Genomic DNA, 27942 nt, shown 5'->3' on the forward strand with positions numbered 1-27942 from the left:
ACATGGCAAATGCTCATGTGTACAATACAGAGTGGTGTAAAGAGGAAACAAACACAGCACTTACTTATGTGGACAGTGAGCTCCACTGCACCATCATTGTGAATCTTCTTGCACAGGTTTAAGTCCTCAAGCTGTATCCTGTTTAGAGAAAGCATTTTCAATATGCTTCCATTGGGAAGATCACTTACAAATAAGAGCCTTAACTCATGTGTATAGATTTTATGTTTTCTGTCCATAGTTTCTTTCCTACCAACTTGTACAATTCATGGAAACTGCATATACTTTTTCCACAGCTCACTGTCTCATGTGAAACTTGTACATCTTACCAGAACTCTTTGTTTCTGTAACATGCTTTTTTTGTGGTATTATGATGCCACCTCACTAATGTAATTATTTTGTTTGAAACCAGTGTTAAGTGTCACAACATAAATAAAACCATTGTTTCCATTACTACCTTATCACACTAATACTAATCTAATGTTTGGCTTCTTGGAGCTCTTCAGAAGAAACTGGCAACTAAAATTTGCAGGTGTGTTCACAGATAAATTCTTAAACCAATATTGTAATTTCCTCATGACTGTAATTTATTGTAACTTTGATGTATATTGGTTTGTTCACACAGTTCAGATTTGCTGGCTTGCCTAGACCTGAGGGTAGATCTGGTAACCTAAGTAATGAACTTGAGATAGTAACACAGAAAAGGTTGCATTTTTCAAGGTGTTTTTCTTTGTGTGTTTTAGTATTTAAGCACAACTGATCTGTCTCTTCATGGTCAACACTGAGTCATCACTCACTAGCAGGGAGTAATGGAAAATTACTAACAGCAGCTACTTAGGAAGTAAAACTCTTCCTCAAAACAGAGCTGGGCTCTTTTCAATTGCATACTTCAGTTGAAAAGTAAATTTCACAACATAAATGCAGCCTCGGTGATATAAATATTAACATTCTGCTTTTCCTGAGTGGGTGTGACTTGAATGCCTAATCAAAATAGTGGTAGCTTGGCTAGTTTTGGTGAGGGACAGCTCACAAAAATATACAGTTGTACATCTCTGTAACTTGTAGTTTGGTTCTGACATTTCTGACAGTCTTAGGACATTCTAAATCACAACTGACTGAACCAACAAGTGTCCCTCTGCTTCTGTGAAAGGACACCTTAAAGAAGTTGTTTCCCTCCTTCCATGTTGACCGTTTTTCATTGTAGCACTGAAAGTGGGGGAGAGAGAATGGGAAGAATATGAAAAAACAAGAGATAAAACAAGAGGTGAAACGTAGTGCAGATGCTGGGGTGTGAAAGCTGCAGGGGGTAGGGGACTCGCTGGAAGCAGGTATGGCAGCTCCTCAAGCTCCGAGAGGAGGCAAGAGTGAACATCCTCCACTTCTGTCAGCTTCTCAGCAGAGTCCCTGTGACTGCGGGATGGAGCCTGTGACCTGGGACTGCTTCATCTTTGACAGCAACTTCTGCTCTGCTGCTTCTTTTGAGAAGAAGTGGGGCTGGCTGGTGCTCCTGTCAGTTTTACATCTGGGAACATTAAGCAGCACCTAAGTAGTTAAAGATATTTTTCTGTAATCTCTTAAACGAACAGAAATCCACAATGTTCTGCTGTTCTTCACTGCAAACTGGAGACTGCAACATGGTCCTGCTCACTCCAAAATATGATCTGCTCTAGTTCAAAAAGTATTCTCAAAGGTTTGGTAAGAAATCCAAGCATGCACGCTTCATAGTCGTTGACAGGAAAACCTGCGGTTTGCGTTTCTCCTTCAAAGACTCCTTTGAGTCTCCCCCACGAGTTATTTCCTCTATCTAGAAGTGAAGCACACGGAGAGTACCGGGGCTGGCTGCCTCTCCCCGCTGGTGGCACCCTCAGCAGGACCCGCGCCCGTCCCGCCGCCCCCTGCACGGCGCGGGCTCGCTGGGCCCGGGCTCGGGGCGGAGCCGCCTGACGGAAGCGGCCGCTCTCCACCCGGTACAACTGCTCGGGGCCCGCCCGGGCCTTCCCGCGCGTGTCTCAGCCCCGAGGGGGACATCCCCCGTTTAATGAGGAGCTGTAATTTAAAACCGCCAAGCAGGTACCGGGCTGAGCGGGGCCCGCCGCCACCCGGCCCGCTCCGCCCCATGCAGCGTCACGGCGGCGAACGCCGGGCCGGGCTGCGGCCGCAGCGATCCGGGCAGCTGCGGCGATGGAGCTGCCGATTGGAGCGACCGCCTGCCCATTGGCGGCCCCGGCTGTCACTCTGAGCTTGCTGGGGCGGGAGCAATCGCTGCGGTGCCCGCGGTTGGCTGCGCCGTCTGAGCGGCCGCGCTTATTGGACCCTCTGCCTACTGAGCCCTCCTCTCTCGCGTTGTGATTGGCCGGCGCGCCCCCCGCTCTCGCGGGCAGTCGCTGCTGGCTGCCCGGGCCGTCAGTCGCGCCCGGGGGGGGCGGGCGCAGGGCCCTCCGGCCGCCGCCCCCGCCCCGAGCACCGCCCCCGCTCCGCCCCGTCCCGCCCCGCCCGCCGGCCCTGGCCCGGTCTCGCCTCGCCCCGGGTTCGCCGCGCCACCACCGCCAGCAGCCGCAGCAGCGGAGGCAGCGGCGCGCCCCGCCACCATGAAGGTGACCGTGGACTTCGAGGAGTGCCTGAAGGACTCGCCGCGCTTCAGGTGCCGCCGAGAAAGGGCCGGGCCGGGGTCGTGCCGGGGGACAGGAAGCGGGGCCGGGTGTGTGCGGGGCGGGCCGGGCTGTGCGGACGCTGGGGGTGACAGGTGTGACGAGCTGCTGGCAGCCGGCCCTCAGTGGAGGGGCGGGCAGGAGCTGTGTGCGTGCTGCCGTGGTGTGGGGGCTCTGAGGAGGAAGGAGAGGGCGGTGTGGGAAGTGCAGGGAAGAGGGGCAGCGTGTGCGGGGCTGGGTGGGAAATGTGCGAGGCTGCGGAGGCAGCGCCGTGAGCACTGAGCACTGCTGGGGTCACGCCTTGGACCAGATGGGGGTGAATGGTGGCGGTGCAGGCAATGCTGCTCAGCCGAGCAATGTCAGCTGAGACTCGGGCTCAAGAGGGTGAACTCTGTGGTGGTCTCTCCTCGGAACACTTCAGTTCCCTGCCTCTGTTCCGTGGTCCGGGTTCGGTGTGGCCGCTGTTGGGGTGCCAGTAGCAAACAAGCTCAGTATCGTCTCACTTCCTGTTGTCAGAGCAAGGCACGCACTCCTTTGTTTTTTCCCAGTCGAGTGACCAGTTGTCTATCATTGCTGTAGGGTTATTTCTGCTTATGTCAGGCAACATTTCCCTCAGTCTTCCCTTATGTTTTTACCCATTCTGTATATGTATTTTACACCGTTGTATCTAATCAACACAATTGTGCCTCTCTTTGGGATGTGTGGCTGGTGTGTGCCTACATTCACCCGGTTTCTGTGCCTGGTATTACCCTGCTAGATGCTGGAGACACAAACAGCTCCATGACGTGATGTGTCACTGCTGTGCCCGTCCTGTCCCACACCGAGCTCATATCTCAAGCGCCTGTGGCTCTGTGGTGAGCTCTGGATGTTGAGGGAAATAGTGCTGCTCTTCCTCTGCTCTCTGCCTGGATGTTCACGCCTCCTCTTTGTATCAGCTTTAGCAATCCTGTGGTATCTGGGATGTAGAGGAAGTTGGAGAAGGAAGGTTGGTTGAATGGCTTACCCTTGGCAGAAGTTGGAGTTCCTGTTCTTCCCTCCTTTGCTCCTGCCTCTGCTGCCAGTTTGTCGCTGGCTGCTTCTCCCACGAGTTTTTGGTGGCTGTGACGTGTGTTGTTGGATCCTTCAGTGAGCTGGGTGCCCTGGCAGAGGAGGCTGGATGGTTCTCTGCCAGGTTAGTGAGTTGTGTCAGCCTCTCGGTGGGTGTGAAACCTACCAAAGCTTATGGGGAGTAGAGAGAGGAAACTTCACTGCCAGGAGCAAGGCTAGAGGAAGGCAGTGGAGAGTGAGACCTCCCTTAGGGCAGCAGGCAACTTTTACATTGGCTTAGATGTTTCACAAACCTTTGTCCTGAGCTGGACATGCTTGCTAGTGTATATAAATTCAGAGACAACTGTATGTAGTGTTGGTCCATCCCATTTGGTGGCAATGCAGTTGTAGATTGGCATAATTTAACCACAGAACTATACCAGTAGTTGCATTATTTTAGTTACTCTTACCTGCTAAAGTACTAAATACACTTGAACAAACAAGAAGTTGTGACTAAAATTTGTGAGTAGAAGTGTGCTGCTGTTTCTTCAAGGTAAGTCATACTAGTTCATTTGAATTCACTTTGTAGCATTTTCCTTTTGCCCCTCTTGATTCCTTTCCTTCAAGGAAAGAATCTGGAGAAAATCCCTTGTTAGGGTCTTCTAGTACCTCATGGTCTTTTTCCCAGTCTGATACTACTACCTTTGAATAAATTGCAGAAAACCTTATGGTGTATGCCATCAAAACATCCTTCCAGCCTTTAACTGATAGGAAATGGTTAAAATTGCTAGGCAGAATTCCTGTAGTATTTCTCAAAAAGTTCCATATCTTTCATTATTAGTCATCAATATTTGCTGTTATAATTTTGGTTATTCTTAATATTCATATAAATTACCCAACCCAAAGTGTAGAAACCTTCTGAATGAAGGTTACTGCAGTGGTTTTATTGAGGGCTGATTGAGACACTAATGTAGAGCAAGGTCATGACAGAGTCCTGTGTTCTTGCAGGGGGTGGTGTGGACATAAAGCAGCTTCTTTCTCTGTGTTCCTGTAGCAAAGCTGAGCTGCAGCTCTCTCCTGACCTTGCTGAGCAGGAGGGTGTAGCTCTGTCCTTCCTGTCAGTATCCCTGTCAGAGCTGTTGAATAAAACTGTGGGGAGGTATGTAATGAATAGAAATGTCACAGGTTACTTTCTTATGGTTGTGGTGATAACTGGGAGGGCACGGGTGAATCAGAGTTCCTGAGTCACTGAATCCCTGTCTTCATGGGGAACTATTTAAATCTTTCAAAACATGCTACCACAGGCAGCTTCAGCCACATGGCTTTCCTTGCTTATCTATTTCTTGTGAAGTTCATATTGATATTTCTTGGCTTTGAGTTTTAATTGGGCCCCAAATCACAACACCTAAGGTCTGTTTCCTTGCTTAAAGTGCTTGTGGAGGGATGGTGGTTTGTAGCTGTTGAGGTGCTGATATGTGATGAGATAATAATGGCTATAAAGACTCACATCAGAAGTATGATGAGTTATTTCATAGCAAGGCATACCAGTTTTTTTTTCACTCTCCAGTAGATGATAAAGAAATCTCTGAATTACAAAACCTGAAGCAATAATAGCTTATTGTATCACTAGATTTGTAAACTTAGAATATGCCAAATCAGTTTGTAGTTGAAGACTTGATGTTTAAAAACTCATTTTTGAGGTAGTGGGAAAGGCTATGAGTTCAGGCACACTTATGCCAATGTGTAGTCATGTTTTTTTCTAAACTTGCTTTGAAAATTGTCTTGCTGAAATTACATGCTTTTCTGTCATGATCCCCTCTCCCAAAACATGGGCACACCAAAGAGCTGCTGAGGAAATGCGTTTGCAGTTCATGGCAATGACTTCCCATCAAATGAAGAAGTTGGCTGAGGAGGGGCTTTGGAGCAGCCCTTGAACAATAAGAACTGAGCTGTGCTGGCAAGTTCTGTGTACATAATCATGCATTCCTGCAGTAGTTTTTAAATATGCAAATAGCATTGTGAAGTAATTCTTTCTCCTTTAAACAATGAGAGTTTAAGTTTCAGAGTTTAATGGAACAGGATTCTACTTTGCTGTTTCATTTTCATTTTTTCTTCTTCTACCTATAGAATGTTTTTTCTCAATGAGTTATCATTGTAGCAACCACATGAATCACTGGAACTAAATTACTAGAAAGGAGAAGCAATTTTAAGTGATGTGGAAATACAGCTGCTCTAAGTAGCAGTTAACAATTTTGATAAACAGCAAATAATAGAAAAAGCAAAATTCAATTGCTTGTAATCTGTGCAATTGTAGAACTCTCTTCAAAAACATTCCAGCTGATCCAGGCTTTAATAAAAAGCTCTGTGTTTTTGAGATAATTTCTTTGTCCTTATCTGTCACTGTTGCCAAAGTTTAAATTTTTTTTTGCATTTAAATTTCTATTCATTTCCTGAGACCCCAGCTGCAGAACAGATGATGGGTGAATGAGGTAGATCAAAATATAAATGAGACTGTTGTCAATTACCATTCTTAGTAAAAGTATTTTTGGGTAGTTTCTGGGTCTAACTGTGTATTCCCTTCAAAGGGACTCATCTGGGGAGTGTTCCGTGTTGCCTGAGCTGAAGCCCTGCTCTGGGGGCAGGCCTGTGTGTGAGCCTGGCTGGTCACTGGGGTTCCCTGCTATGTGCTGCCTTTCTTCTCCTTCTTTGGCCCTGCTCTGTCTGTGTGGGGCCAGCTGAGCTGCACCTCATGCTTATCCAGGAGATGCAGGTTGAAGAGGTCACTTGTGCCACTTTCTGGCTTTCTAGATTTATGATGTATATTTTCTCACTTCTTTTGCGCTGTATAACCAATGGTTTGTCACTAAGCATCTGTTTCCCAAATAGTGGTAAACATTTTGTCACTTAAACTATGAGTAATATAAGTAACTTATTTAACCTATTTGGAGTATGTTGTGTTCAACAGTCAGAGAAATTATCAAAAATGCCTAACCCAAAGATGCCTAAAAAATATGCTTTGGTCTGCTCATTACCTTCTGGAGAAAATGTAAAGATAGGACCATCAGGAGAGCAGTCCCTTCAGCTGCCGTGGGAAGGGTGCTGGAGGCAGCTGCTTCCCGGCCTGCTGTGAGGGGCACCAAACGCTGGTGTTCAGCCTGGGCTTAGGGCTCAGCGTGGATGTGGCTCCACTGAAATCTCTGGGCTGCTCCTGGGGGTGAGCTGAGCCACATGGCAAGTGTGAAATGGAATGAGACCAAGAACTCTGCGTACAAAATCTGGTTTGCTCAGACTTACCTAGCTGTTTTAGAATGAATTTCCAAAGAAATGTTTGGTCTGGGCTTTCTGCCCTTGGTGTTTGGGACTGAAAAGCAAGTTTGTAACGTGCTTGGCAAGGGAGGATGGAAACTATTGCAGAAGAATAGGAAAAAAGATACAATAAGTCAAAAGAAAAAGCTGCCAAGCATTTCCTTTGGAGTTTGCATTTAGCATGTTTCATACTTACGTGGTTGATAATTTCCTGTATGGGACTGCAGAAGTGCACTTTTTGTAGCTGCAGTGACGTGCAGGACAGTCTAGGAGGGGTGTCAATAACTTACACGTGTACAACATCCCTGTCCATGCTGCTGGGGCTCTGCTGGAGTTAAACTTAGTTCAACTGATTCTAGGGTTCTAATTCTGCACTTTTGTGGGGATTGCAGTGACTGTCCTGTTCTGCTCAGGCTCTAGTCAATGGATTTATTTTTAAGTTTGTAACTATGCCTTTCAAATGTACATTAAGGAAATGATTGGCCTAAAGAAAAGGGGATGTATCTGAGCACAGTGTGCAATGTCAGAGCATTTTTTTTAGCGAAATTGTTCAAGAATAAAGAAGGTTCATTGAAGATCACTCTCAAATATATCTCTGAAAAATCTCTCACACTGAAATATCTGAAAATATCTGAGAAAACTTAGTAGTAAATTGTTAACAATCCTTCCTAATGGAGATTAGAGAAATGTCCTGAAATCAGGATGTCTTCATTTGGTTAGTGCATCTACATTTTAAAAATAACAAAAAGTTGGCTGGCACAGTTATGAATAACAAAGGATAGGGTTATTAAGTTTGATTCTTTTTCTTTATTGTTTGACTATGATTTATATTAACAAGAGCAAACTAAAAAATCTTAGCTCTATCTCAAATTGCTAATAGGAACTTAAAATGTTAGCTTCCTCAGTTTTGGTCATTTTACATTTTTATCTGGAAATATTTAAAAAAACCCCACAGTGAGAAGAGAGCTTATAGTGAAAGTAGAGACAAAATCTGCACGTTATCATAACATTGCTCTAGCACAGCAGCAGGATGCTTGCTGAAGAACTGATGTTAATTAAGCCTGTACAACTGATCTCTAATGAGTACTTGCAGAATTCGAGGACAGCTTATTTATGTGTGTGTGCAATGGAACTGTAATTATACAAGTCCTTATGGCCTTTCAGGTTTTAAATATAGATTTGAAGAGGTTTGTTCTTTAGCCTGGAGTGTCTCCTTTATGTTGGCTAAGCACATCTCATGTAATTACATTAAGAACCAAAGTTACGGAGATGGCAGTTTTATATTTTTTGGGAGGGGAGGAATAGTAATGTTAAAATCCCTGTAAAAGAAGGTCAGTAAATCGAATATTCATTGGGAAGGTAGCAACTATAAAATAGAAAACAGTGTCTTGGGCTAAGTGGACTTTTTGGTGGCTCTGTTTTTTCACTGTACATATCTGTGAAACTGTTGGCCTCTGAATAGTAAATGTGCTGATTTCAGCAATGTTTGCAGTGTCCTGTGATCTCTTTCCAGCCTTAACTTCTTGACAACCTTGCACTCAGAACCACATTATTTAGTCAGCATTTTCCCCATTCTTACTTCGTGCAGTGAACAATATGGCTTCAATTATTGCTAACTTTTTACTAGAGTAAATAATTCTGAAAATTTCCCAAAGCAAACTCTGTTCTTATAACCTGGTTTTGGAGAAAATAGGAAAGAAAAACGTCTAATTTCCATTGGCTACAGAAATTACTGTTTACAGACCAGAACCCTTTGCCTTAATCTTGATGCAGGCCTTATTGCCTGAATCAGTTTAGTATCTCATGGTGATGCAAATGCAGAAGTGTCATGTTTACATAGGCAGGAAATAGAAGAATAAATTCTGAGTAATTCAGGGTTTGGTTGTTTTTTTTTTTTTTTTTTTTTTTTTTTGCCTTTCAGTTGTACTTGCAGAATTCATTTTACGAATATGTGTAGAAATTTTAAAATGTGTAAATGCATATGTGATCTCTGAGAGCAGATACTGCTGGTTTTACATTTAGATATTCCTGTGAGTTTAGGTAGTGATTTAGGTGCTTTGCCTTTTGCTAGTGGCAGATTTGTGACAAAAGTAAGGGCTGAAGTTGCCATCTGCAATGGAGGACCATGGGGAGGACATGCAGATTAATGTGTGGATAAGTAACTAATGTTATTTTAGTACATGCAGGAGTTTTCCATACTTCTGTGTGAGGCATTGTAAATCCTGATTTTGTTGTCACTCTTTCACATGACTAAAAGATCAGATTATGAACATGAGAAATAGTAGATATTATCATTATGACCATAAACTGGACAGCTTAAGCAGTCCAGTAGACTCAAACATTGTTTTGCCTTCCTGATAATCTTTTCAAGAGGATTCCTTGTGTATGTGGCAGAGTAAGGATTTTATGGTTAATGTTTGCTTTATGAATATTAGAAGCAGCCAGGCCTCAGACCTAGAGTAAATCAGTTGTTGTTGTGATGCACTGACTGTGTGAGGAGAAATCTAATTTATGGAGTGATCTCAGGTATACATTTTCAAATTGACAAGACACAGTGATAGACTAAGAAAATAATTTGTTGCAAAATATCTCCTTCAAGTTCCTTTTGTGAATGAGAGGAGATTTTGAACAGAGAAAATCTCTGGTAAACTTATTGTTTAAGTGGCATACTAGTGGCATGAGTCTTTCTGGAAATCAGGATTCCTTTTTGATGGTTTAAGTTATCTGTTTGATATTTTAAGACTGCAGTATTCAGGCACAAGACCCTTGGATAATTTTTGTAGTTCACATTTCAATATTAATGGACATTGAAATAGTTGTATTGTGCTTTTGGACAAGAATCTGACAGTAGGTGCATGTGCACAAATTATCTTTTCATTTAGTGAGTTTGTGATCTACCTTCAGCAACAGTGTTGAAGGAAGACCCCTGCCTATGGTGTTGTCTTGATAAACATAAAGCAGAGCTAGTGGGAATTTGCATGGTGTGATTTTGAAGTTTCTAAGTTGGATATAATACAAAAGAATTGAAGTAGTCACATGTAGTGAAATGTCTTCAGTCTGCTGAAATTTAAAAAACCATATTCTATGCAAGACAATTGCAGATTTCCATCTTTCTGTGTGCCACTTGTTAAGTAGGAACACATGCATATCAAACACACATTTCTGTGCATTTGAAATATTCTAGTCTTCCATTTTTAGTGATCTTGTAGTTATTATTAAAAATATGTGTAACTTATGTAATGCCAGAGATCACTTAACAGATTTTAGTGTCCTGATATTCAGAATTACATTGTAGATGGAAACTTGAATTCAATCCTTTGGAACAAAGGCAAAGTGTCTTGTGTTCAGAGTTCTGACCAGGAATGTTATCCCTTCTGTCTGTCAGAAAAGAGGTGTGGAATATGACCTGGGAGATGGGGTTTGGGTTTCTGCTCCTGTGGGCTCTACCCAGGGAGGCACTGAGCCTCCTCTGTGCCTGTCCAGTGGTCACACAGGGATCCTGTCCTTGGCACAGAGGTGGTGGCTGGTGTCAGTCTGTGCTGGAAGTCCTGTCCCACCCTCTGATGCCTTCTTAGATTCCAGGTCTCCACTGACTCCCTTGCTGCCCAAGCCACTGGTCAGTGGGCACTAAAGGGGCTCTGAATGTTGATAATTTTTGGCATAAAAAGGTATAGTTTGTGTGGGGTTTGGTTTTTTTTTTTTTGAGTACTTTGTGTAAGTAATCAGACTCAGCATTTGACTGGATTCTTGTGATAAATTTCAATGTAAAGAACATGTGGTGTTATAACAATGCTATTGGTTCTATAAAACATGCTGTTGTTATTATACTTTTGGGTTGAGATAACTCAAATAAGAGCTCATGGGTGAAGAAGAAATGTCATGCAGCAGTGTTGGGCCTTGTGTTCTTCACTGGCACTAGCAAAAGGCACTGTGAGGCCTCACAGGCCATCTGGAAATGTAGCTTATATCTTTCCTAGACTTCATGTACCATGTAAGTTGGAGTTCCTATCTATAGAAAGTGTTTAGTAAATAATGACCCGGGCCCCTTCCTTAAACAGGAAAAGGAGAATGCATCTCATCTGCTGTGTACCATCCCTCCTCTTAAGCCAGATCTTAGGCTTAGGCTCCTTACAACTATTGATCTTCATTAAGATTTGATCCCAAGCAGCTCTTGATTTGTTTTAGCCATATGTGTCAGGATAAGGTGACCTGTGCCCTGGACATCACATGTTTCTGCTCTGTCATTCCCAAGGTGCTTTAGCTGACTAATTTGGGTATCTGTGCATAGATACCAGTGTTTGATCAGGTAAGGCACACAGCAATTATAGAACAATTGCTTTGCCTTGGCCAGACAGGGCTGCTGTTAAGGATAAAAACTGTTCAAGACCACTGAGGAATCTGATGTTTCATTGAGGATGCAGCTTCTGGCTGAATTTGTGTGTTACTAAGTTGGACTCTGTTTAAAAAGACTACACACATCTACACACCTACTCTGTGGGATTATTCCTCAAAAGAATCTACAGGATTATTCTTCAGAAGAATCTCCAGTTTGTGGAGAATGACTTTTTAAAAGTACTCATTTAACTTATTTTCTTTTGTCTAGTGTCTGATTGTGAAGAATGTATCTGCCTATTTATTCTATCCTACTTGATTTATCCCAAAAAGAATGATGAAAAATGTCAAGGGGAAGCATTGAATGTGCCTACTATTACAAAATATCCACTGAATTGTAAATATCAGTCTTGAAAGATTTTGTTTGAAAATATTTGCAGTTGATTTGAAATGAAAAACCTTTAACATGTAATAATTAAAGGATAGGTAAGCTTCTGTTTGGTTGAAAAACAGCTTACCTGCAGTTAGCTTTGATAGATGAATGAAATCCCAGGGTCTTTAAAATCTCTTGATGACTAAAAGTAGTGGGAGAAAAGATACTAAATGTACCCAGAGAAGTTCCAGGGCTGTGGGTGTACTGCATGCATTTTGTAGTTTTTATATTATAAAGTTCCAAATGCCTTTTTTTTTTTTAATAGTTTATCATCATTTGAAAGAGATGAGGAGGAAAGGCAACTGGCCTTTCCAAACTTGAGAGCAGTAAATTTGAGGAAAAACTGTATTTCTCTATTGTCCTGCTGTAGTGCTTATCCATTCTCTTGGTTTGAGATTGGATTAATTTGACTGGCTACTTCCATGTGAAGGCATAAAGGGCAAACAAACTGCTTTTTGCAGTATGTAGGAACAATAAAACTGCACAATAAAACTCTTAATTTACATGTAAAATGCACTTTAGGTTACTGAGTGGGGAGATCCATATATATATATATTCACCTAATAGCTAAATAAAAAGTCAGGTTCGGAATTTGTGTATCACAACAAAGCTGCAGCCTTCTCTCTGACTGTCAAATAGAGCATTTGTACTGAAATATTCAACTTCTGAAATGGACAAAAAGGGTAAATACCTGCTGAAGACTTAGTCCTTATAGCAAATCTGAACCTTCCCTCAGGTTTCAGTAAAGAAGATCCACCTGATAAAAGTGGAATTGCAGACAGCTAATGGTGCTCAGCTCTTGTGAAACGCGGTGAGCTCTGGTTACACAGACTTTGCCAGCTCATGCTGCTTTGTACCCAGCAGAGCTCCTCTAATTAGGGTGTAAGGTTTAAATCAGCAACTAAGGGAGCTACAAAAAGAAAGGGACAGATGTTACCTAATTTTTCTGAAATGGAAGAAAACCTAAGATTCATGTTGAGATCATGTGGTGTCTTTTTGTTTAATTGCACAGCACTCAGACCCTCAGCTGCCTGTACTTTACTTGGGGTTTCCTGTGTTGGTGGTTGGGTGCTGCTGGATCAGTTCTGAGTGTATTGATCCTGGCAGTGCTGTGCTGGGGCTATGTACTGGTGTTTACTCATTCTGCACTGGCTGCAGGTGAGGTACATAAGGGATATCTTTCCAAATCAGTATCTTCACTGCTCTTCAGACTGTTATTACTTACAGCTTTTTTAAGCAAAGTTGACAAGACTCCTTAGCATCTGACTGGTAACTCCAGATCTTGAGGCTAACAGGGTGTGTTTGTTAGATGTCCTATCTTGTATCTTTTGCAGTTGATTGCTTGATGGTTATATTTATGCTTCCACTTCCTGACCTTACTACATACTTGAGTTTTCAAATGTTGAAATCCTTTATTCCATCTGCTGCTTCTGTGTTCAAGATCCTGGGTGGTTGCTGAGATTTAAAAGATTAAAGCAGCTCTGTGATGTTGGCAACTTTTCAGCAGCAAGGCTTCTGTCCACCATCAGTTCCTTGAGCTCCTTTCTGCTGCCTTTTTTTTTTTTTTTTTTTTTTTTTTTTTTTTTTTTTTTTTTTGTTCTTGCAAGATCTTGATAGTGTAATCCTACTTCCTTGTCTGGTAGTAGGTCCTCCTGAAAAGTTTTTGGCCCAATCTTGGATGTTGGAATCACTAGTCAAGAGCTGTGCTGAACATATATTGTGATATGTTGCACTCTTCCCAACTTGCAGTATAATCTACTTCTTTTCCATGAACATTTCATGGTCACCATTGTGCCCCCATCTTGTTAACAGATGTCTTCTGATGAACACAACACTGAAGTTGAAAGATAAGAAAATCCTGCTTTTCAGACTCTTTGTGGAGCAAACAGGTTGCTGGTTTCCTGCTTAGGCTTACTGTCAGGCTCTCCTGGGATAGAAGAAGCTTAGGAGAGAAATATTAGGGGAAACCTTTGGGAAAATAGCACTGTTAGGCATTTCTGGCAATTTACTCCAAAAGAGTATTGAGAGGAAAAGTTCAAAAATTTAAACAGGTAGCACAGAAGTCCTTTTAGTCTGTGTGATAGACTGGGTCATACAGACTGTTAAATGCTAGTGCAAGCTTAGTGGTAATGAGTTTGGCTTCCAGAGGTGCATGTTAAGGGCAGTAGAGCTTGTTCCTTTTTGAAGACTGATTTGTTTATAATGTTCATTATCTTTGAGCTGTGTGTAGTCGAGCAGTAAAGAACAAATTAAGTGAAGTGTATATCTTTAAAGGATTTGTCCTACTTTTATATTAGACCATATGAATTATTGTGGAGGAACTAAACCTTGTAGGTGTAGTGCTACCTACAAGCAGACCTTGGCTTTAACAATTTTATTAATTCAATAAATACCCTTGCTTTATTTCATTTGATTATTTTCTAAGTCTTACTTGAGAGAAGTAGAGGAATATTAATTAATATTGAGGACTGTTAATATTGAGGACTTGATTCCTGTGTCTCTGGGGAAATTTGAAATGCAGACAGTGTTTGCTATGTACCTGAAAACTTGGCTTATTCATCAACATCATAATCTTCTGTTCAGGAAATGTATTTCCATATTTCAGTCCCCCAGGCTCATAGAAAATTTCTAGGATTTCAAGGTGGGGGTTCAACTTTCTGATTAAAAGCCCTACTGTTCATGTAGGGCACACAGAAGTTTTTCCAAGCTATTGATAAAATGTTGTGTGGCAATGACTAAAGAATTAATAATGAAGGGATTACTAGCATGAATGAAGAATTTTATTTTAGTGTGTCAGGAGAGTTCATCATCTGTTGCTCAGTATGGAGGGGCTCTGTGCCAGTGGGGAAAAAACACTGCAGTGCCAAACCAGGACTTCAATGGGCTCTGTGACAGGCTGCAACAGCGTTCTTTCTTCAGATCATATTTATGGTTATGACACATCTCATAAGTTGTAAAACTCTACTTACATCTGTCCATGCTGCTATCCAAAGTTATGAGGCCTTATTGTTCCATGTATGCCTTCTTTGTTCCTCAATAATGTCATGTTTCTTTTTTAGTCTCTGGTGTCTGATGCCATGACACATGTACCAACTGTATTCCTTCTTGGCAGGCTGGTTAACAGGCCTCTGGACACCTTTGTAATATTGAAGGAAATGAAATGGAGTAGACAGTGATTGGAGGGAACCCTGAGAAGCTGGAGGGTAGGTCTGCCACCCAGCAGGACCTCAGCAGGTAGGGGAAAGCACAGAGAGAAAGCTCCTTAAGTGTAACCCAGACAAATGGGAAGGCTTGCTCTGAAAGGTACCAGCCATGTGCAGCTGTGCTGGTGGGCAGGGGCCTTTCAGCTTGGTGACAGCCCTTGGTGAGCAGTGACAAGTGACACTGTCCAGTGCCATTAGTCACAGGGCTGGGTGTGCTCCCCTGGCCTGAGGCTGCCCTCAGCTGGCTGGGGCAGTTTCTGAACTCTCCTGTGAGCAGTTGCTCTGCATCTGGAGGGTGATCCCAAGTTGCAGCTGCTGTGGGAGAAAAGGGAGGCAGAGACAAACCAGACCAAGCTGCTGAGCAAGTGTAATATTTTCTGTGGTACACCTGCATTTAAATTGCCTTTCCATCACACTACAGGTCACAGTATATCCTCTGATTAATGCCTGCTGTCCTTTTTGCTACCTGTCACCTGATAGGCTCTGGCATAGAGGAGGAGACATTCATGTAAATCATCAGGTTCACATTCTTATCTTGCAATTATGCATCTCATTTCCAGGTTTTCACACTCAGTAGTACCTTTTCTTTTTCAATCTGTCTTGAAGGTGTAGTGGATGTTGGCTGAAAGGATCATCTCTAGTGAAGTGTAAGTTGTGCATTAAGGAGCTGTTCTGCATAAAATATGTGCAAGTAAGAGAGCTGTGTCTTTCTAAGATTTGAGGACAAGACTTTAGCAGTAATTCCATTGAAACTGCAGTGGTAAAAATCCATTTCCATTTCATGAGTCCAAAGATATTAATGTATTCAAAAGCCCCAGAATGAATAGCAATTGATTTTGTGACATGTTCCTGTTCTTTTGAAAGTATATTCAATAAATGAATCAAAACTTTTCTCAACTAAAAGAAAAAAAAAAAAAAAAAACCACACACTATTGGAAAAATATTTTATTGTTGGGCTTTTATAATTCTGAATATTTTTATAGTGATGTATTATTTCCAGAATTAATAATTATTAGTTAGGTGCCCATAGCACCTTTGACCTCTCCAGTTTGTTGTTTTTCAGCATCTGATTTAGAGTGACCACTGATTCCAGCCTCCACATTTTCAGGGACACAATCTGAAAATGCAAGATAGAATATGATGAATGAATGAGCAAAAGACTAAAGGCAGGGTGTGGCTTCAATGGCAATTAGACTTTGTTTGAAGAGGAGCTAAATTTAAAAGCACTGGTGATCACCACTCTTCTGTGGGAGCAAACAGGCCCTGCAGACCCCTGTCCATGGCCATGGTATGTGTGGTGTTCTGGTCAGCAATGTGTAGTGACCCATTTTTTTTTAGAGGAGAGTTTATCCATCATCATTCTCCTTGGTTCCTGGGATTTTGTAGTACCTTAACCAGGAAGAAAGTCTTTCACTGGTCACCTAGAGGGAATTCTGTGATTGACGTCAGAGTTCAGCTGTCCTTCACATACACTAGGCTGGGTAACTGGTGACATTATCCTCATTTTAAAAGGCTGCAAACTTTGGTCTTGAGTTTTCTTCCTTTATCTCCTGCATTCCTCCTGCACTGCAGCTGTGCAGGAAGCTGTATCTAGCAAACTGAGCGGTGTTGTAGGGGGTGGTGGAGGAGAGAAGTCACAGCAGAGGAAAGAAACACATTCCTGAGAGTCCTCATTACAGAGCATGAAGAGTATGGGAGACTGCTCATTTATAAAAGTTGTCCTCCACCCTTAAGCAGCTGTTCTGGTTTTGTGTATTGCCATGCAGTATTTGAACATCTTGGGAAGCCACAGCTGTTTGACTCATGCACTGGACCTGATTTGATCCTTATTCCTATTGCTGGAGCCTTCTGGCTGAGATCACTGTGACTCAGATCTTGCTCCCAGCTCCCACTTCACTGAGGAGCACCAGTTTTGTTACATGTCAGGTCTGGCACTTGATCCTCAGCTGTTTCACCACCACTTCCTGTGTTTATAGCTGGACAGTGGGGCTTGGCTGTGGACATGACATTTACCCAGAATTATGGCAGTTTTCTGTGAACTTTATGTCTGACACAGATGTTTTAGAGAGAAATGCACCTTTGCATTCTGTGGCTTCAAAAAGTATTAAATTAAGAAAAACAAGGGTAGCATTAACATAGATCAGATCAGCTGTTCTTCATGTATTGCTAGCCCAGGATGAAAACATGAAGACAATTTTTGTAGCTAGGGGGTACATAATTGGATGTATATATCTGTATTCTGATAGTCTGAGGGTGTCCTCTCCATTGTTTTTGTGACTGTAATCCAGTTTTGGACTAATACCTGTAAATATGTTTGCATGATAATAACTTCTACTAGATTTTATGTGGTGGAAATAGTAAAGTAGTCATTTCTATGCAAAGAAACAGAATTAAAGTGGGGTTTGGCTGGAACCCTACAGCTGTTCAATCCAAATCCAGGTGTAGGGCCAAGATATGCCATCCCTCCATCATATGACAGTGGTGGGAAATAGCCCAGAGAACCAGCCTGGTGCCTCAGGGGCCTGTGACATTTCAGACCACTGTCTGCTTTGCTTTATACTTCTTTTTGCTTGATCTACCCTTCATTGTTTCATTTTTTAAATGTTCTGCTGGTACTTCTTCCATTTGAGCTTATTCTGTCTTAAAATTTGCCTCTTGGAATAGAGGTTTAATTACTGAACAGATGTGTTGTCTTCATTCTGCCTGCTCTAACTGCCTTTATCTCTGTTCATTTTGAATCTTAGACTTTTAGCTCATTGAGTCCTGTGGAGCTAGAACTCAGTTAAAGACACAAAAAATAATACTCTTATCAGATCTTGCTGCAGTTCTGTAAACAACTTCTTAATCATGCTTTTATGTTAATGCCAAAGAAACAAATAAAATTTTGTTGTACTGTGATTATAAACAAACGAATACAAAATTGAAATCTAAATATTGAGATGCTTTTCCTTCCTTTGGGTTTTGGTGTTTTTTAATTCTCTTTCATGCTTTCCGAAACAAGATTAACTAGAGACTTAAATGGGAATGAATCAGTTGTGAAAGAAAACAAAGAAAGTAAAAGAGAAATTAATGTTGCCTGAAAACCTTCATGGTCTGAAGCTAGCAAAGAGGGAGAAGCCAAAATGTAGTTACAGGGATTGCTTGGATATAAAACCTAGGACGTAAGTGTGGGAATGCATTGAGGTACAAGAATTGGAATGCAGCTATGTGTAGTGAAATCTGCAAAAGCTGGGAATGTCATGCTCAGTGTTTGAGATCTGCAAGCAATTGGCAGCATTTTTCAGAACTGTTCTTGTAAAAAAATTGCTTTTCCTGAACTTGGGGCCCGATCCAGCCTTTTTCTTTTTTTTTTTTTTGGTGTTCTTGGCTTGTACTCATGTGAACTAGAATGGAATTAGCAAGAGACAGTAAAGCTGTGGTTGTGTGTAGTCTCTCCTCAGTGGTATAAAGTTGGCTTAAGAAATTCCTGCTCCAAATCATTCTTCCCTGCCTATATAACTTTTTCCAGGAAGAGCTGGGTTTTTCTGTAGGACTGAAATGTGAAATGTCTGATCCAATTTTCCAAAAAGCATTTCAGAAAACTTCCTATTACTTTTTTTTCCCCAAGGCAGGCTTCTACTGGTAAACAGTGTGGTTCCATGACCACTTATGCTGGAATGACTGAAAGAATGGGCACCCTGTGATGGCACCAGGGGTTCTCCTTGCCAGAAATGAGCCCATTTGGCTCTCCAGGCAATGGCCCGATGAAGCAGCAATGTTCATGGACTCTGAACAAAGAGTCAAAAAGTCATCTATCCTCAGTCTCCTGCTTTTTGCAGGTAGCAGTAAGGAAGGAGGTGTCCAAAGAAACCTGAGCTTAGAAGAAAAAAAAAAAAAATAGCAAAAGCAAAAAAAAAGCGCTGTGTTATGCTCCATGAAAGCAGCTTTTACTGGCAAGTTAAATTTGACTGGCCTGGAACATTTGACCAGTGTAGACCAGAGGTAAATGATCTAATCAAGTGTGCCATCTGAACTCCCTGCAGGGTAATAGACACATGGCTAGTGCTGTATTTTGTCCTAATCTCATAGCAAGGTTATTCATGAAATAGCTGCCCTATTTGGCAGGTTTGAGCCAGGAGGTCACTAAAAGAGTTAAGAAAATTCCCTCAACCTTTCAGTTTCTTTCCTGTGTTGTTAGCTTCAAACATATAGACTATTGTCAATAGAAGAACAGAAGAAACCTATTTTGGTGTGACAGATGTCAGGATTGATAAAATTTGATCTCAAATCTTTATCAATAGACCACATTTTAGCAGTGATGTAGTTTTCTTCTTTGTACCGTCAGATTTCCTGCAATTCTTGTGGTTCTTTAAAATCTATGCTGTTTTATAGCTGAAATTTATGTAAAACTGTGATGGCAATAAATGAGTTAAATGAATGTGTGTGTGCCCTTCTCCCCAGACTCAGAGTATTTTTGTGTAAAATTTTAAAGGAAAACCTCTTTTTTACACACAGGGCAACTTTAGAAGAGGTAGAAGGAGATGTGACAGAGCTGGAACTGAAACTTGACAAGGTAAGCTTTTAACTCAACACTGTTTGTCTCAGAAACATCAGAAAGTGTGTTTTGGTTTTGTTTTAGAGTTCACAGCTGGCAAGTGTCAGTGGCTGAGCAAGCGCCCTGCTCTGCAGAGGGAAGGGATCCAGCTGCAGCTCCCAGCTGGAGGCCGGGCTGGAGCACGGCAGCCCCGGGCAGCTGAACTCGCTCCTCCCTGGGCGGGGGCCTCGCTTGAGCAATTCCCTCCTGAGGGCCCTCACCGAGCCCCTGGGGCTCAGCCCCGGAGCTGCTGCGAGCTCCTGCAGCTCCCCGGGAGATAAAGGCCGGGGCTTGGTCACTGCTGCACCCAGAGCCTGCTGAGCACAACGGCGTGCACTGGGGACATCTGGGTACCCTCTGGTTTGGAGGTTTAAAATCCATGCTGTTTGTCACTGGTAATGTCAGGCACAGCAGCCAGGTGTGTATATATATGTATATATGTATATTGTATGTATGTATATCCTTCGCTGTTGTGTGGAGGACTTGACTACTGTAAAATTCATCCTGCATTTTGTAATACTTTGTGCACGTATATAAAAAATTATATGTAGCATCTTTTCAACTTCTTAATATCTGTTTATTGGTTTCTTCACCTTTGGAAACTTTATTTCTTTGCTAGTGTTTTGAGAGTATCTTATTTTTGGTTTTCATCTGTATAAAGTCTTCTTACCTTTGCGTTTGTGCTAAATGGTTTAAATTATTTTTATCTGTGTTTTCACATGGTAGGCAGATGTCATTTGTTTACCTCCTTAACTGCTTTTTGAATACAACCTTTTTTTCCTGCAGCTGTTGAGCAGGCTGCAGAAAGCTGGAGACAAATAAATATGGTGTCAAGCCTGAAGACTTGTTCTTTACTACTTGTAATAGTATTTCTAGTTTTTAGTAGCTAATAATCTAGCTACTTGCTCTTGGAAAATAAATTCAGCATCCTTAATTTTGATTTGGTGTGAATCTTGGTGAAACTTTTGGGTATAACACACATTTTTACTGTCGGGGTGTGGAATCTTTTTTGGTAGATCAACCAGTATAAGTATTTAGAAGATCTGAAAAATCAAACTTACAAGTTTGGCTTTTCCACCAGTCTGAAAGTTTTTGGGAAAAAGAACTCTCATATTCCTTAAATGGAATTATTCATTATTCAGGGCCTTATAGTACAATACTAAAGTTGAAAGCCAAGCTTCTTGGGTGAGCTGAAGCAAGTATGGCCTGAGGGTAATAATTTGTCTAGGCTTGGTTGATAACTTTTTCTGATCAGATGTTCATACTAAACTTGGTTTTACTGTCTCACAATTTTGACTTTGGGCTGTATTATGTGCAGTTTTGTGCTCTCTGGAAGAAAGCAAGCCTAGTTCAGGCTTGTGAACTTATCAGCAAAGGTAAAGGAAAAAGGTTAATGTTGATAGTGGGGTTTTTTTCCTGTCCATTGTTCAAGCAACTTGGACATTCATCAGAATGAGGAAGATCATGCTTAGCTTTACATTTTCCCTAAGGATCTGAGTCAACATAAAAATTACTGGGTAACTAAGGCAGGAAGGATGCTTGGATGGTTTCTTTGCCCCAACATAGGACCAAGTACTTCTGTGTTGCTTTTCATGATAATTTATTTACCATCCTTGAAAGATCTTTCAGAGATGAAAGTTCAGTCTTCTGGATTTATTCTCAGCTTGGCTTAGGGTGGAGAAGCTCAGTCATAATGCACCCATCTCAGGAGAGCATCCTGGCAATTGCAGTAACCCCTGTTTCTTACATTAATGGCCCAGTGCATAAATGGTTCAAGAAGTGGGAAAACATCCATCACAAGATACTGAGGACCTTCTTATCAGACTGCAGTTCCATGGGGCCTGAGGTGCTGACTGAAGCATGAGTGGTAGGGGTGCAAAGCCATCAGAGATTAGTCTGTGAGTGGAAACACGATTGATTTCACCTCCTGAGATGTAACCATGGCTCTTCAGCTGTGCTTTGTGCACAGAGCCTTTTGCTTTCCTCTTCCTGTATTCTCAGCGTCTCAGGATGAAACAACTGGTGTGGGTTTAGTTTTTGTTTGTTTTGTGGTGTTTTTCCTCAGAAACCACAATAACCTCATCATTTGCTTGGGTTATGTTTTAGCTGCTGTACTTATTGCCTGTGTAAAACTCCCTTGAAATATGTGCAACATGTCAGTTAACAGTAAAGCAAGTAAAACCTAATTTTAAAAGTTTATAGAGTGGTAGCTTTCCCAATAGCATATCTAATGACCTAGAGTAGTGTTTTTATAGCTGTTACTACACAGTAGAAAGCTTTTCATAGAATCAGAGGGTGAGAATGTAACTTTGGAAATTTTTATTTTGTAGCCTTAACAAAGCTCAGCGTTTTCATGTTTATATGATGGTGTAAAAACCAAATCAAAATAAGCCTTCTGCTTTCTCTCTATTTATATACTCATTTTAGCTGGTGAAGCTTTGTATTGCAATGATTGACACTGGGAAAGCATTTTGTACAGCCAACAAGCAGTTCATGAATGGAATTCGAGACCTTGCACAATATTCCTGTAAAGATACATTGGTTGAGGTAAGTTCTTTGAGGTGAAAGGGGAGGGAAAGAAACATGACTTTAAAAAGGTACAACATAGCAGTTTACAAGAGAAGTAGTTGAAGTTTATGGAATTATTTGCCTTTTTGCTCCTTTTTCTTTGCTATCTCTTTTAGAGTGCTGTGGTGCACTCTGAGCTGTTTAGTTTCAGTAGTGACATGGCTCTGCCAAATTTCAGAACATGTGTTAGATGAGTGTGTGCACTGGTGATGGCAACACGTTAACCTGTTGTGTTTTTTTTGAGTCAGAGTATTAAATGTGAAAAATATTAGTTAGTGTCATATTAAATACTGTAAATTAATGTTTTAGATTATGTGTGTTTCCCATATCTTTAGTCAATTTGAATTTTTCCTGCTTTTCTTCAGTTTGGTGCTTTATATCCAGGTAGATAGAAGTAACATTTTTCATGCTTGTATCTTTAAATAGATTTATTTGCCATTACAGCTGTGCTCTCCTTATGGCCTAATGGTTTTAGTCTCATAATAGTGCTATAAGGAAAATTAATTTCCAAGGTGTAAAAACTGAAAAGCTGTAAACCTCTGAACTGTTGCTTTTGTGCTGTGTTTTTAATAGGGCTTAACTTAAACTACTTTTATTTTCTCTTTACAGACCAATTTGATGAAGTTCTCTGACACCTTACAGGAAATGATCAATTATCATAATGTGAGTATTTCTAGCTGCAACATGGCTCTGATAGCTCATCTTCAGTTATTTTTGATAATAGATTAATATTAATGCCTTTCTTGTTGATAGTGTTTGCAAAGTAATGGTTTAAGTGGTGTTAAATAACTATTTTAATAATGTTTTGTTTACAAGGTATTTATAAATATCCCCTTTTCTGCAGATTTCCATCTTGGTTTATTTTTCATTTGGAATTTGTAAGCTTTGGTGCTCTAAGACAGTAAATACTGGATAGTTTCATCTTTTTGAATCAAACTGATGGTAACAGTTACATTCTATGAGTTTATACCTTTGCTGGTCTGAAATAATGATCATATTTTCCATAGTTGCTATTTTCTCCCCTTTCCTTTATAATGCACAAAATGAAGCACCTATGATTTGCCTATAGTTTTCTTTTTGGAGGGATAGCAGATTTAAGTAAGTGTGGAGAAAGGAGAAAATGCTAGGATTTAAGACTAATTGTAATTTTTAGCATTTTAGTCAGAGTTAATCAGAAACTTCAGCTTTCCCTAGGTTTAAAACTAATTTGTTATTTTTCCTTTAAAGAGTTTGGTCTTGTATTCAGAAGTTTGTTCTTCTGGTTTTTTCCTCTTTCATTGGCCCAACTGCTCTTTGTTAATTTCCCAGCAAATTGCTGGAAACAAACTGAAGTGTCTCCAAAGTGCTGAAAATATGCAGGACACTTAAAATGTGGGTTTTTCATACCACTGGGAGTTTAAAAATTGACAAGACAGAATCAAAAGGAATTTTGCTAGCTTCAAGTTAGGTTTCTAAAAGTGTCTGATTAGGCTTTTTTTGTTTTAAATGCATGCTTTTAGAATGAAAGGGAAGCAAAGCAAAGCAGGTTAATAGCATTGTGTTTGATTTCCTTTCCATTATACAGAGTGTACATATCTGCACCTAATCTAATGAAAACTGTAAAGAAGGGAGTAAGTGAACAGTGAGAAGAGAGAAGGGAGGGCCAAGGTTCAAAGCAGCAGTACTGGAGCAATGTTACTTTCATGTCAGTGATTTCTGCAGAGTAGATGGAGCAGATGAGCCCAGGCTGTCCCTCTTCATCACACATCTTGCTGCTGGAATCCCTCTTAGCCATGTCTTTTACCTGTGGTTTGCTCTTTTGGACACCTCTGACATAGGTCCTGTGTTATTGCTGCTGTTATTCCTACATGATGGTGGCTTGCACTGCTTTGGTAAAATTTAGCATAGGACAGCTGTTCCTTTTGGGCACTTTGAAGGCAGAAAGCAGAGAACAAACCATATTGAAGAAGATTTCTTTTCAGATCTAAGAAGGACCCATCTGGCTTCTGCCCTGCTTTTTTCCCCTCCATGCCCTTGCTGTGCTCAGGCATAGTGAGAACAAAGTGGCTTTTACCAAAGGCACAAACATCAGGAGTGAGGCACAATTGCTTTGCCAGACATGTTGAGGTCCTGCATTGCTTTTTTGTGAATCTGCTGAGTTCAGCAGGGCTTCCTGGCTCAGAGTGACAGGTCTGTTGCTGACCAAGGTGTCAGAGCCAGCAGGAGGGAGAAGCTAGAGGAAGAAAGAGGAAAGGAAGGATGGAAGGGGCAGGAGATGCTCCCACTGAGTTCTGGATGACTGTCAGTTTTTTCATGTGAGGCTTTGCTACAGATAAGGCCAGGGACCAGCCTAATGCAGCATCTTCACTGATTCAGCAGTGGGGGAGTAGCTGTGACAGCTTATGGCAAATAGCAGCTTTCTTAGACTTGCAGTATATGAAAGGTAGTATGTTGACAAGGCTGTAAATCTAATCAGATTTACATCATGGTCTGGGCACTTCTTTCTAGTTTTTTTAGGGGAAATGATGTCTATGTGTTTTTCTGCCCAGCACATTTTTTCTCTTCATTACTGTAAGCAGAATGCAAGGCTCATATTTCTGGGAGTCCTCTAAACATTTGAGTTCCCATCTGGTTTTATCTTTTGGTATTGATCTTGATTGGTGCACTCCCCAGGCACTGGCAAGCTTAAATGTCAGCAGTGGGAGTAGTCCCAGCCTGACTTCCAGTTTGTCAAGAAGTTCTTTATTCTAGTTGTCTGCTTTTCTGGTTTCCCAAAGTGGGAATACAAACAGGTTCTTCCACGTGCTACTGGTAGGTACAATTCTGGTTGGAAGGGTCCTCAGGAGGTGTGGATGGTTTGACTGCCTGCCTAAATCAGGGTCAGATATGAGGTTGGAGCAGGTTGCTTTGGTCCTGAAAAGCTCCTAGCATGGAGACTGGATGCAAGGTACGGTACCACTGCTAATGAGTGGCTTTAACTCAGTCATGTTTCCCTTCAGTGTTTCTAGAAAAGAGAGATGAGCTGGTAAAGGTTTTGCTGTCAGTATTTGGCATTACATAGCTTCCCATTTCCAAATCTTAATAAAGTTCTGAGAACATTTAAAGAAAACATTTTTTGACCTTAAACTTTGAGGTTTTGGCTTGCCTTTTCAAGAGAATTCTTTAATATTTCAAAATTTTTACCTTTTATGAGAGATTCTGTTAAACTGGGCCAGCTTTACTTTTGTGATGCTGCCTTGTGTATTTCTGTTATGCAGAATTGGAGGTGTAAAAGGGTTGAAAATTGAGGCAACATTTTTTGTCTGCACAATAAGTGACAAAAGGATTTATCCAGTAGTCATTGACCTGTTCCATTTCATCCTAAAACTCACAGGGCAGATGTGAAGCTGAAGGAATGTGTGTTTTCATTTTCCAGTTAGAATTTTTTTGGGTCGTAAGAGCACATTCAAACTATCTCACATCCAGGTGTGCTTTGGCCTTAAAAACTTAACAAATATCTTAGACTTTACAATTCAAATGAATTTATTATATTTTGTGCCTTCAGCCTTCCCAAATCACAAGATATTTTGGAACCATTGCTTAGATCACTTATTCTTAAAAAGAATAAGCCATTCCTTTTAGTAGTCCAACAGTGGGTGGTTTTTTACAAACATTTCATGTAAAGGAGATAGTACTGAATACTCATGTATGCTGCATTTTCAGCATTAATTTCAATCCATGGTTTTGGGGTTTTTGCCAGAAGTTAAGAGGATGTTCTTTCTATGGTTTCATTTGTCTTTTAGTTGTTGATAAATTGTCAAAGTCTAAGAAAAAAAAATGGCTCCTTAACATTCAAAGTTGTTTCTTCAGGAACATAACTGTACAATTAACATAAATAAACTTATATGAAACTAGGCATGTCAGGATGAGAGAATAAGATGTCAGAAGCTCTTATGTCTCCTTATAACCACAGTCTTTAAGAAAAGAGCAGCAAAAGATGCTTGGTTTGAGTTATTTTCCTTATTTTCTTCCTCATCTTTTATTTATTTCAAAACTACTGTGAAGGGATTTATATTTTGGTATTAGAGACACAGTGGTTTAATAATTACATTCTCATGTAATCCTGCATAATTAACATTGGTATTTCTGAAATCAGAAGGTATGAATACCTCCAAGTTACTGACCTACATAATAATGTTTTCTTTCAGATTCTGTTTGACCAGATCCAAAGATCAATTAAAACACAGCTTCAGACTTTCGTTAAAGAGTAAGTTAATTTGCACTTGTAATGGGAAAATTATATATAAAATGGAATTTTAAAAATCTGATTTGAGTGGGTAAGTGAAACATCCTTCTTGTAGGTTGCCACCCATAAATTGAGAAGTGTGTATTAAGGCTTTGTCAAAAATCACCCCAAGTCACTGAGGCTTTAGATGCAGCTGCAGAAATGTTGCAATAGGATGAATTACCGATCTAATTACATATTGTAATTATCTAAGCTTGGGGGACAAAGCTTTTCCCCAGTAGGCATTAGATGTGTTCAGTTACATTTCAATTTTGTCCTTTCCCTGGAAAAGAAAGACAAGAAGCTTCTGTCATAATTTGTGGATTTCCATTTGACCCAAGCATGTGTTGAAGAATATAAAATTTGAAATAGACACCAACTATAGCAGTCCCCAGCTTGGTCTGTCTGGTGTCTGGTGAAAGAAATCTGTCTGGTGAAAAACTCTTTTTCATGCTTTGGAATTAATTTGTCATCCATATTTCCTTTTTCCATAGAGATATTAGGAAATTTAAAGATGCAAAGAAACAATTTGAAAAAGTGAGTGAAGAAAAGGAGAATGCTCTGGTGAAAAATGCCCAAGTTCAAAGGAATAAGCAACACGAGGTAGAGGAAGCCACCAATATTTTGACTGCAACTCGGAAATGTTTTCGACACATAGCTCTGGATTATGTTCTTCAGGTAAGGACAGCAATGAGAGCTTTTCAAAACCATTTGTTACATATGGTTAGAGACATGTCCTTTACAATGTGAGAAGTTCTTTGTGTAAGCTTCTTGGAAGCTGTGGAGATTCAGGGAAAAAGGAAGAACTTTATCTGCAAATAATTTCTTTTTTAATAAAATCTGAGGAAAATTAATTGATGCATTCCTATTGCTTTAATGCTCTGGTATTCAGTGCCCTTGCTGCAGTGACACAGTTTCATTTTCAAGTTGAACATTAATTATGAACAAACCCTAGTATTGCCTGATACTTAGCTAAATATTTTATGACTTAGATATACTGCAGTTTCTTATATAGATAAAGTAAAACCTGTAATCTAGCCTAGGAAATGCACATTACCTGAATAATTCTGATACAGGACGTTAGGTATTTCTGAATTTTATCTGTATGCTTTGGGTTGTATTCAGCTTGTCTAGATGCCTCAGAGCTTGGGATTGTGCTGTAAAGGGAGTCAAGAACTTAATTATTCTTTATCTTTTTAGTGAAAATCTCCCATATGGTGTTGAGAGGTGTTCTTTGTCATGCTGCTTTGAATTCTGAAATACAGTAGTAAATTTTCTTTTGATACTTAAAATTCATCTGCTTCATACTTATCCACAACTACAGCAAAACAGGATTATTGCAACTCAGATGGTGTGAAGGCTGGGGGGCTCCCAAATGAGTCTGAGCTTCTCCTATGATCAAAAACAGAACAGCTGTTTACAATTAAGCTGGTTTTATATTAGACATTATCATTTTGATTTGTGACAGTCCAGTCAGTTATTTAAAGCTTAATTAACTTCTGTATAAATTGCATTATGAGTTGTAAAATGAAGTGGAGCCTATCAGCCTGGGCATGTTCACAAACATGGTGGTCAGTGGTCAATTCTGAACTCCAGCTTTTTAAACACTAAGG

The 27942-nt window shown here is 40.7% G+C and overlaps 1 protein-coding gene across 3 annotated transcripts in view; it reads left to right on the plus strand.

The window, feature by feature from the left end:
• The first annotated feature begins 2491 nt into the window (after positions 1 to 2491).
• Positions 2492 to 27942, plus strand: part of ACAP2 (ArfGAP with coiled-coil, ankyrin repeat and PH domains 2) — a 60754-nt gene continuing 35303 nt past the window's right edge. For 2 of the 3 annotated variants that reach the window (XM_058812029.1, XM_058812031.1), the window contains exons 1-6: positions 2492 to 2638; positions 19440 to 19497; positions 21946 to 22065; positions 22696 to 22749; positions 26253 to 26311; positions 26824 to 27007. In XM_058812029.1, coding sequence (XP_058668012.1) covers positions 2586 to 2638; positions 19440 to 19497; positions 21946 to 22065; positions 22696 to 22749; positions 26253 to 26311; positions 26824 to 27007 — 528 coding nt within the window. In that variant the 5' untranslated portion in view covers positions 2492 to 2585. Of the gene's footprint in view, positions 2639 to 19260; positions 19498 to 21945; positions 22066 to 22695; positions 22750 to 26252; positions 26312 to 26823; positions 27008 to 27942 lie in introns of those variants that run through there. The other variant, XM_058812030.1, reaches the window with a different exon arrangement.

The sequence above is a fragment of the Ammospiza caudacuta genome, chromosome 11 (assembly GCF_027887145.1).
Source record: "Ammospiza caudacuta isolate bAmmCau1 chromosome 11, bAmmCau1.pri, whole genome shotgun sequence".
Taxonomy (NCBI): domain Eukaryota; kingdom Metazoa; phylum Chordata; class Aves; order Passeriformes; family Passerellidae; genus Ammospiza; species Ammospiza caudacuta.